We start from the raw sequence: 10,236 nt of genomic DNA, 5'->3' as shown, positions 1-10,236 counted from the left end.
ACGGACTTCCCCAAGAGGTGGCCCCCTGGAGACCCAGGCTCGCTTTCTACTAGCTGACTGACACCAGTGTGTTACCATCCCTTTTCCCAGCAAAACTTCCCTCTGACCGTCGAATGTCACAGGGCCGGCCCTGAAATTAGGAATACCTGTGGCTGACTGGTACCCACCCCTGAAATTAGGAATTGAAACCACCCCACCACCCACCTCCACTTGGAAAAACTGAGAATGGGGCAGGGGAGGTTTCCAAAGGAAAACTGGGGCGCTCTTCCTAAAGAATGGAAGAGGATTCTGGGCCAGTGAAATCCATAGGTGCTCCATGTGTCAGACTATAGGAAAACAGAGACGGGTGCTGATATGTATTCCATAAAAGCAACGGAAATCGCCGTCTTGAACGGTAGTCTCAAAGCAATCAATTGAAAAAGAACTTCATTATACTCTTACAATTGCAAATTAAGTGTCTGAGGGGCGCTCTCTCTCCTTCTCTGGGACTCTATGTTCTTTGGGACGCGAGAGAAGTGCGGAGGGAACGGTGGGCTCACGCTCTGCTTCCTTTCCATGTCTAGTGTGTCTTCACATATGGCTGAGACTAGAAAGCGAAACACATTTCCCAGACTCCTTTGCCGCGAGGGCAATGAGTACAAAATAGCTTCATTAGCTCATGTACTCAAGTAAGAGTTGCCAGGCAGAAGCAGGGAGGAGGCCATCTCTCTGTGGCTGGGTGCTTTCTGCTGCCAGGCTTCCCTGTGGAGACACTGGCCCCTTCTGCATGTTCGCCTCTACCTTTGTGGGCCCGGAAAGACAGCAGCAGTGGCGGCAGTGCGACCTCCTGATCCCCCTCTTCTGGATAATGGGAGAGCTCCCTGGGCGGGCCAGCTCTGCGGCTCTGGGAATCGTTTCTGCAGACCCAGCCCAGAGCCCATCACTCTAGCCCTTCTGACAACACTGAGGGCAGGTAATTCCCTGTGTTAGAGTAATTTTCTGTTTAAAGGAGCTGAAAGGGTGTCTGTTTACTAGACCTCAACAGGCAGGGTTGACAAAGGTCAAGAAAAACAAAAAGTCTAGTTGTTGACCCAGGCCTGGATGCTCAGAGGGGGCTGATCTGGGAGAAATCTTGGCGACGCAGGCAGAGGGGAAGCTCATTTGGTGCCATGGGGCATGGTCTCCGAAGGGAGGGCTACACAACTTCTAGGGATGATTTCGTGGACACGGGTGTCCCTCCCTGCAATCACCAGCACTCTTCCCTCTGTCCACCCATTAGGAACTATCCTGTTCCTTGAATTCTCTCAAGGTGAGGCCTTTGCTTTCATTTATAGTCCACAAACACTGACTGAGTACCTACCGTCTACTGGCAAATCCTAGATCCTCTGCAAACCAACCCACCTCTCCCTCTCCAGGGCCCCTGCTTCATACTCGCACAAATACACAAAACACAAACTTTTCAACTACTTGAACTTCTACACACTCTTCCTTGACTCCCATAGCCCGGGCTTTTAGTCCTAGCTTGTAATCCTATAGCTCCTGAATTTCCCCTATCAAAGCGTTTCCTCTCAGAGCATTGAAATTGCTCATTCATTTCTCTGTCTCCCACGCTAAATGTTAACTGCAGTGATGGCAACGTCGGTCTTGTTTGCCAGTATAGCCTCGGGACCCAGCATACTGCCTGGTACACCCATGCCTCAGACATCCCATAAATAGTTACTGAATTTATATTTGAGTATACTAAGGAATTTCAGAAAGTGGATTATCTCTGGAAGCTCTCAGATCTAAGATCAGCTGTACAGATCAAAGGAGGTGATAGAAACTCTGGGTGCTGAGGCAAAATCAGAAGTTGGCAAGATGTTTCTTTCCTTTCCAAGTTTCTCACATTTTAGCGCCCTCACCACCATTTCTTTTAGCTTAAAAGATACAAAGTGGGGGGAGAGCGAGGGAGAGGGAGCGGGAGCGGGAGAGGGAGAGGGAGAGGGAGAGGGAGAGGGAGAGGGAGCGGGAGCGGGAGCGGGAGCGGGAGCAGTACGGTCTTTTTTTTCAATAGTTTTATTCATTTCAAAAGGGCCGGATCCGGCCCGCGGGCCGTAGTTTGCCCACGGCTGCACTAGGGGGTAGCGGCCGGGGGAATGTCAAGGGGGGAAAAAAAGAGACATATGTAATACTCTTTGTAATACTTCAAGCAATAAAAATTATTTAAGAAAAAGAAAAAAAAAGAATACTCACTCTACGGGAAGTCGCCCGCCATGCTATGAAGGCGCCTGAGCTGCCACTGGAGAGACGGGATAGAGCAGCCGTGGGCAAACTACGGCCCGCGGGCCGGACGTTTGAAATGAATAAAACTAAAAAAAAAAAAAAAGGCCGTACCCTTTTATGTAATGATGTTTACTTTGAATTTATATTAGTTCACACAAACACTCCATCCATGCTTTGGTTCCGGCCCTCGGGTCCAGTTTAAGAGCCCATTGTGGCCCTGGAGTCAAAAAGTTTGCCCACCCCTGGGAGAGAGGGAGAGGCGGGCTAGTCCCAGCTGTCCTGGCGTTCCAGCCAAAATGCAGTCGTGTGTGCGAAGCAGCCATCGTGGTGTCCAGCCCCGGTGAGCATTCGGATGACTCCAACCCCAGCTGCCATCTGACAGCGACCACATGAGAGGTCCCTGGGAGAACTGCCCAGCTGAGCACGGTCCACCCACAGAACTGGGAGCCACTGAGGCTCAGGGTGGTTTACTAAGCTGCAGTAGATAATGCAGCTGAAGTGATGGCGATAGGATTGTCATGAAGGTTAATGAGTTTGTGGTACGCTAGATCCCCAGCCCACAGCCTGGAATAAATGAAGCCTTCAATAGACATCAATGTCACTGCCCCTTCCCCTTACTCTTTATTAATTCCATGAACTTCCGAGACGGGGTTACTTTCAGTATCATCATCTGAAGGTAGGGTGAGCTGCAGCTGGGCTCTTTGCCAGATGTTTGGAATTTGAACAGCTCCCCTTTCTCCTCTCCATCTTTCTCTTGTTTCTTCTTCTGTGCGCTTTAAAGCACAGACAGATCATCTAGGCCTAAAATAAGAATACCAAATTCAGCCTTTGTGTTTCAGACAGAAAAATCATAGGCTTGGTACAGGCTCATGGTAATAAAAATCAAGTCCCAGAAGCATTTTAGAGTCGAAGCAAAATTCTCCTTGGCAACTTCTGTCATGTCTGTATGTGAGTGTGTGTATAAAAAGCTTTAAACAAAAAAAACTTCAGACTTCATAATTATTTCATCATGTAAACATGGCTTTTGGGGGGCGGGGGTTAAAAAGTACATGGTTACCTGTAATTACAGTCTTGCTACATGTGATTTTACAGCACATCAAAATTAAAATTTGAGTTAAACCATGTAGAAAGACATGGTACCTATTTTAAATGCTCCCCCCCCCCCGCCCCCTTACTCAAATGGCTGAGTTTATTTCATTCTTGTGATCTCCACGGAAGTCAACCTTTTATTATGTTGGTTGCTAAGGTGACGCATCTTGCCAATCGTGTTGTGCATCCTAGAAAACTTGCTATCAAGGCCATTTGAGAAGACCTTTCCTCCGCCTTGAATGCCTGAGAACACCCAAACCAAGATAGGCAAGAGAGTTCACCTCAGTCTGAGTTGGGTCAGCATCCTAAATTCCATCAACTACCTGGTCAATCAACTTGAGGGTGGAAGAGGGACTCAAACTAGATGTCTGACGTGTGTAGATAAGAGCACTGGTTTATACTTTTATATTATCAACCTGTAATATGGCTGAAGATTCAAAGTTACCATGCGTGTCCCCAGGATAAAAGCTTCTGGAACCTTTGGGGGTCCACAAGGTTAGAAAGGTGGGGGTGGGGTGGAGGGTGGAGGTGGGGGGAGGGGGTGGGATGGAGGTGGTCAGCCTGAGTGTCTGGTGACATTTCGCAGTCAGTTCCGGCAACAGGATACTCAGATGGGGAGCCTAGTCTTTCTTTCCCTGATGAGGATGCAGGGGGCTGGAGCCTGGGCATCGTCACTTTACTAACCTGGCCATGCCTCGTGTCCAGGGACAGGTGCGGGCCCTCTGGTCTCTGCTTCCGGTGCAGTGGGTTTGCAGACACAGCTGGGGCAACTGTTTCTTGCTGTTTCACAGCTCCTGTCGGAGGTGTGACGGTGTGAGGCGCTAGAAAGCTTCTTCTATAATTACTTCTTGATTTGCCTCTCGGAGTGCAAACGCACTGACCTCTGTGAGCTTGTCGGAGGGTGCGCGATCCGGAGAGCGTGGGTCTACAGACAAACGGGTGACATTATTTTGCCCCAAATAAAAAATCACATTGTAGGAGAGTGGTCATGGGGTCTTTGTTACTACAGTTTGCCATTGTAGCCAAATCTATAACCCGAGATGCCACCCCAGGCGCACCCAAGTCAGTGCAATCACGCCCCAGAGGAATGAGACCGGCGCGAGGCGGGCAGCAGGGCTGGCCCCCGCCTCCCGGGCGCAGGTTCGCACGGGGCTGGGCCCACTGGTCAGTGGCTGCAGGGAGGGGGTGGCTGGGTGGGTGGGTGGGCCGGGCACCGGGGCGGAGGCGGGTGCCCGAGAAGCGCTCTAGGGAGACCCGGACCGGCGCCCAGGGCTGAGCCCGCTTCCTGGCACCCGAGGCGCCCCCAAGCCCTCAGGCACAGCACCTGCCCCGTGCGGGCGCAGCGGGAGCCCGGCCGGCGCCCGGCCTGCCCTCCCCGGAGCCCGCCATCGGCTGAGCCCTCGGCTCCAGCGCACACGTGGCCCCACACGCACAGGTGGCCCCCTCGGGCCCGCCGCCCCATTTTACCCGCTGCTCACGGGGCCCCGCTCCGGCTCCCGGCGCCCCCAGGGGCGCGGCGCCCGCAGCTCGGCGCCGGGGGCGGGGCCTCGCGCAGGGCGCCCGGGGATTGGCCGCGGGGGGCGGGGGGCGGGGCCGACCGCGGAGAAAACAGCGCGCGCGCAGCCCGGGAGCAGTCCCCGCCGGAGTCTGAGGCTTTGGGAGCCGCGCGCCGTCCGCTCCGCGCTCGCTTTCCGAGGTTTCAGCTCCTCCCGGGGAGCCCGCGGCCGAGCCCGGTCCGCTCCCGTGCAGCGCGAGCTCCTCCCGCCGCCCGCAGCTCCCGTCCCGCGGAGCAGCCCGGCGCAGCGGCGATGCGCCTCATTCAGAACATGTGCACCATCGCCGAGTACCCCGCCCCGGGCAGCGCCGCGGCCGCCGACTACTGCCCGAGGGCGGCGGGCCGCCGGCTGGTCAAGATCGCCGTGGTGGGGGCCAGCGGCGTGGGCAAGACCGGTGAGTCCGCGCTCGGGCGAGACCCGCTGGTCCCCGGGGCTGGCGGGGCAGGGCGAGGGGGAGCGGCGGCTGCCCGCCCGCCCGCCGTCTCCCAAGCACCCACTGCCCCTTCTGCCCATGAGGGAACTGGGGGCCCCGAGTGGCCGGGCGACCGTCCCGGCACCGCCGACGCAGCCGAGAGCAGAGCCTTGGGGTTCTTGAGCCTTCGGTGGTGCTGGCCCAAGGGGTACTGAGGGGGCGCGGCCGCGCCTCGGGGCTCCAGGTTAGGAAGGGGTGTCGGCTGGGGGCTGAGTGCGGCGGGGCCGGCGCAGAGGAGCGGGGGGCGGGGGGTGTGTGGCCGGGCCCTCCCCGCGGGACGGAGCGGCAGCTCGCCGAGCCTTCTGGTGCCGTGCGGTGTCTGGAAGGAGCGCGCAGGGGCTGCGGGGTGGGAATTTCCGTGGGGCGGCTGGCTCCCTCTGGGAGCGCTCATTTCCAGGCCGGTGGAGTGCAGAAGGTGAATGTCACTGCAGCGCCAGGGCTAAGCCTCTCCTTTCCTGTCTGACCCGCAGCCCTGGTGGTCCGGTTCCTCACCAAGCGCTTCATCGGCGACTACGAGAGGAACGCAGGTGAGCCAGCGCCTTGGAAAGAGACGCCCTCCGCTTGCACCGGGGCTGCCGTTGCTCTCCCTTTCAGCGCCGCCCAGGCGGTCCCTCGGGGTGACAGTCAGCTCCAGGGTTGCCACATCCAACTCTGCCCCCTGCTCCCCTCCCTGTGCGCCCCCCCCCCCCAACTGCCATCTGGCCTCGGTCCACTCCAGGCCCATTCATCACTTTATCGAGGGCCTGAAAGTATGCCCCTTGGTATGTGTCCACCATGGGGACCCCAGTTGGAAGCACCCTTTGTTCTGAAGAGCCTCTCCCTTCAAAACACTCCTGCCAAAGTCATAAAAAAAAAAAAAATGCTGGCCAGCTCCTCCCCCTCCCGTCCCTCTCTGCGGGCTGCCTTTCAGAGGTGACCTTTTAAAGCAGAGGCCAGGGAGAGCCGCTGTAAACTAACGTTCTCTTTTCTTAACAAAGAGAAAGGACAGCGCGCCAGAATTTTAGGAGAGTTCCTGGATAAACGCGAGGACACTGTTTCAATCCCTGCGATTAAGACTGGCCACTGGGGAGGCTTAAGGGCTTTCAGCCTATGTTCTGTTAACAAATTGTTTCATTCCTTGGACCATCTGAAGTACCTACAGGGGATTATTTGAAATGCGCTCTATAAACCATGGAAAGATAAGGCATGGCGGCCTTCTGCTTTGATGTAGAGGTGGCTGTGGTTATGTCACATTTTTATTTCAGTTGGTAATGTTGGCTCTGCGTTTGCTAACAATGTTTGCCTACCGAGCCACTGTATCTGATAGCTAGAGTATAAATATATGTCTGAGTGATAAAGTACTAAAATAAAATAGAGACCCCACACATGCAGAGCAAGGAGATACTCTAAATATGAAAACTCTGTTTAAAACAACCCAAATCAGTTTCCAAAAATGTGCAAACTTTGCCCTGGTTTTAATAAATCAACTAATATGGGAGTTAAAATTACAGTTGTTTCAAAAAAAAAAATCTAAATTAAGCCTATTACTAGGATAAACTATAGCTTATTTTTGTCCAGTGGTTCAGGTTATATTTTCTAAGTTAAAAAAAAATCCCATAATGTTTTCAAAGTTGCACAAGAAGGATGGACATAATTTTCTTTTCTTTTGCCTGATAGGTAATCTGTACACCAGACAAGTCCAAATAGAAGGCGAAACCCTGGCTATTCAGGTTCAAGACACTCCAGGTATTCAGGTGAGAAGCTCTGAGATGCGTGACTAGGTCGATGGGGAGGTGGCTTGACTGTCGAACTGTTCGGTTCTCCAAGTACGAAGGCGAGGAATTTGGGGAGCCACGTCGAGGCTTTTACATGTGTGACACTTCGGTGCTCTCTGGCTGTTGGTCAGTCCTAGCCTGGCTTGATTTGGGAGACGTGGCTGAGGGGCAGAAATCGCAGGAGTCTACCCAGCAGGAAAGACCAAACCAAGCACACTGGGAACAGGCGGTTTCCGACTGTGGTTAAAAAGGTCACTTTTTACATTTGTGCCTTGCCATTCAAAATCAGAATCTAGGTATAGTCTCCAAATACTCGGAATCACTTTTTATTGTGGAAAGTTCCTCTATAGACAAAAGAGCCATGCTAGTGTGTGTGTGTGTGTTTCCCTCTTGAGCTGGGCAGTTATCCAGGTTTAAATGCTTCCAGCTCCTATCTTTACTTCTCCAGACTTACTGTCTAGCCAGTTAATTTCCCATTTTATGCAACTACAAAGTCTCTCTGCATGGAGTTCTCTGCAGGTCAATTTTCCACTTGAGTGTGGTGAGCTGCACTGTTATTTATTCCAGCTCCGTGCAGCTGGATCAACATATTGTCAAGAAAGCTGAAGTGTGTGGGGATATAACTTGTTTATGGCCTGCGACCTGGCATTGCTGTCAAGGGCTCTTTGAATTCTCTATCCAGCCCAGCCAGGGCTCTCTTCATTCACCTTGCCGTTCCTCCTCTCTCAGGTCCACGAGAACAGCTTGAGCGGCAACGAACAGCTGAGTAGGTGCATTCGCTGGGCCGACGCTGTGGTCATCGTTTTCTCCATCACCGACTACAAGAGCTATGAACTCATTGGCCAGCTCCACCAGCAGGTCCAGCAGCTCCACCTGGGCACCCGGCTGCCCGTGGTGGTCGTGGCCAACAAAGCTGACCTGCTCCACGTCAAGCAGGTGGACCCTCAGCTTGGACTGCAGCTGGCCGGCATGCTGGGCTGCTCCTTCTACGAAGTGTCCGTCAGTGAAAACTACAACGACGTCTACAACGCTTTCCACGTCCTGTGCAAAGAAGTGAGTCACAAGCAGCCACCGAGCAGCACGCCCGAGAAGCGAAGAACCTCCCTCATCCCCAGGCCCAAGTCGCCCAACATGCAGGACTTGAAGAGGAGGTTCAAGCAAGCCCTTTCTGCCAAAGTGAGGACTGTCACCTCCGTCTGAAGCAGAGGCACGCGGGGTGTGGTCTTCCCAGGAAGAGAGTCTGAGGCTCTTCAGGTGCAGGAACGTTGAATGCTGGGAGTAATTCGCGGTTCCAGAAAGGGCCGGAGCAGGGAGGCCCTGAGGGCCTGCGGAACTGGTGCGGAAAAGGAAGCATTGTTCAGAGCGGGGGACAGAGGTGAGGCTTGATGCCCACCAGGCCGCTCTCTGAATATGTGAAATGGACTCCCTGTCTTGTCCTGTGGAGGGCAAGGGGGCATAATTGCTTTGGATTTTGTCCTTAATGCCTTGTAAATGATGCTCAGTGGTAGTTTCACCAGATATATCGGTGTGATTTACAGTGGGGATGAAATAGATTCAGCTCTCACGGGCTTTCCTTTTTTACTTCTTCTTTCTCTTTTCCTCCACCCGGATCCCCCAAGGAAGAACTGCTTTTCTCTGACAAGGAGGATTTGCATCTCTGGAACCCTATTCCCTATAGAATGCCTTTCTAACTGGAAGGGTACCCAGTTTCTTAGGACAAAGAGGAAAATATTCCCCATCCCCCCCCAAAAGGGTGGAGTTTATGGGCCAAAATGTGTACCCAGACATCTCTAAGCGTATATGTCCTGACACGGGAGGCTGCTTAGTTGAGCCTGTGATCGGTGGGTGGAGAACAAACTCTTCAGCCCCAAACTTTGAGTGGTGTGAGACTATAATTAAACACAACAACAACAAGAAACTGTTGCATCAGGTACAGAAAGAAAATGTGTCCATTGAATTTGGTGTGATTTGTGTAAATGGCTCATGGCAATGATGTTGGGCGGCTTCCCAGGCCTGGTTGAGTCATGGCTTAAATACCAAAACACTATCTTACAGTGAGTGAACAGATGCACTTTAAAGCCACCCAAGCTTTGGCTTAAATTGTAATTAATTTATTTTATGTACAATAAATTTCATTTTAAAAGAACAGACGTCTGAGTTGGTCTTTATTGAAACACTCACCTTTTGTCCTTCCAAGAATTACTTAGCCTCTTGGATATGTTGAGTTAGGCATTGTGCCTTCCAAAGGTTATGTCTTTTTAATATATATATATATATATATATATATATATATATATATATATATTGATTTCAGAGAGGAAGGGGGAGAGAGAGAGGACATCAATGTTGAGAGAGAGCCATTAATCAGGAGCTATGAGGGCCTCCTGAATGCCCCCCACTGGGGATGGAGCCTGCAACCCAGGCATGTGCCCTGACGTGGAATTGAACCGTAACCTCCTGGTTCATAAGTTGACACTCAACCACTGAGCCACACCAGCTGGGTCAATGGTTATGTCTTAAATGTCCCAACCAAAGACATGCATTCAACTGTTATTCCCACTTCACAGATGAGGAAACAGGCTTACAAACAAGATGCATATCTTGTCAAAGGCCACAACCTATGAGTGCTGTAAGCTGTAATTTGCCATTTTATAGTTAAGAATAGCATATCTCCTATCCATTTCCATCATGATCTTCCAGGTAAACCAGACATGTCTGGCTGTATGTTTTATTCTGGGAAGACATCTTAGCCGAGCCTTGAAGATACTGATGCTTCTACCCAAGATTACTGCTTTGCCATACATGCTCCATTTGGCAAACCTCTTTTTTGAGTATGCTGCTTTCAAAAAGTGCAATTTGTTCTCATTGTAGAAGCTTGGAGCCATTGACCTGGGCCGTTCAGGAGCCCCTCATAGCTCCTATCACAAGGGTCTGTGCTAAAACTGCCAGGCCACTCATCTGTGTCCATATGGGCCAGAGAGACTGCTCGTGCAAGCTAAGTGAGGCCCCATCTTTATGGGCAAATGATCACACCTTATATTTGGGTAGTGCTTTCACATCCTGATCTCATTCATTTCTCCAGGGAACCCTGTGAGGAGGGTGCAGGAGGAAATACTATCTTCCA

General features: G+C 52.2%; 1 protein-coding gene and 1 long non-coding RNA gene across 2 annotated transcripts; one reads left to right on the top strand and one right to left on the bottom strand.

Annotated features, from left to right (window-relative positions):
- Positions 1-2,838: 2,838 nt before the first annotated feature.
- On the bottom strand, positions 2,839-4,863 carry LOC308517213. Its single transcript, XR_013995818.1, has 3 exons — positions 4,798-4,863; positions 4,015-4,255; positions 2,839-3,042 (listed from the first exon to the last, which is right to left on the bottom strand). It is a non-coding gene; the product is annotated as an uncharacterized lncRNA (long non-coding RNA).
- A 105-nt stretch (positions 4,864-4,968) lies between these two features.
- Positions 4,969-9,251, top strand: RASL11B (RAS like family 11 member B). Its single transcript, XM_081086893.1, has 4 exons — positions 4,969-5,280; positions 5,829-5,885; positions 7,015-7,091; positions 7,842-9,251. Exons 1-4 carry the CDS (start codon positions 5,139-5,141, stop codon positions 8,310-8,312), a joined length of 747 nt encoding a protein of 248 aa, XP_080943019.1. The 5' UTR covers positions 4,969-5,138; the 3' UTR covers positions 8,313-9,251.
- The last annotated feature ends 985 nt before the right edge of the window (positions 9,252-10,236 follow it).

Source organism: Myotis nattereri, assembly GCF_964212035.1.
Source record: "Myotis nattereri genome assembly, chromosome: 1".
Lineage (NCBI taxonomy): Eukaryota > Metazoa > Chordata > Mammalia > Chiroptera > Vespertilionidae > Myotis > Myotis nattereri.
The sequence above is the reverse complement of the archived record's forward strand: the minus strand, read 5'-3'. Positions and strand labels throughout refer to the sequence as shown.

What these genes read in the sequence shown, in the direction of transcription:
- RASL11B (XM_081086893.1), top strand. Translation starts at nt 5,139, where the DNA reads ATGCGCCTCATTCAGAACATGTGCACCATCGCCGAGTACCCCGCCCCG. An exon ending in CAGCGGCGTGGGCAAGACCG is followed by an intron (nt 5,281 to 5,828) that starts GTGAGTCCGCGC and finishes TCTGACCCGCAG; the next exon opens with CCCTGGTGGTCCGGTTCCTC. An exon ending in AAGACACTCCAGGTATTCAG is followed by an intron (nt 7,092 to 7,841) that starts GTGAGAAGCTCT and finishes CTCCTCTCTCAG; the next exon opens with GTCCACGAGAACAGCTTGAG.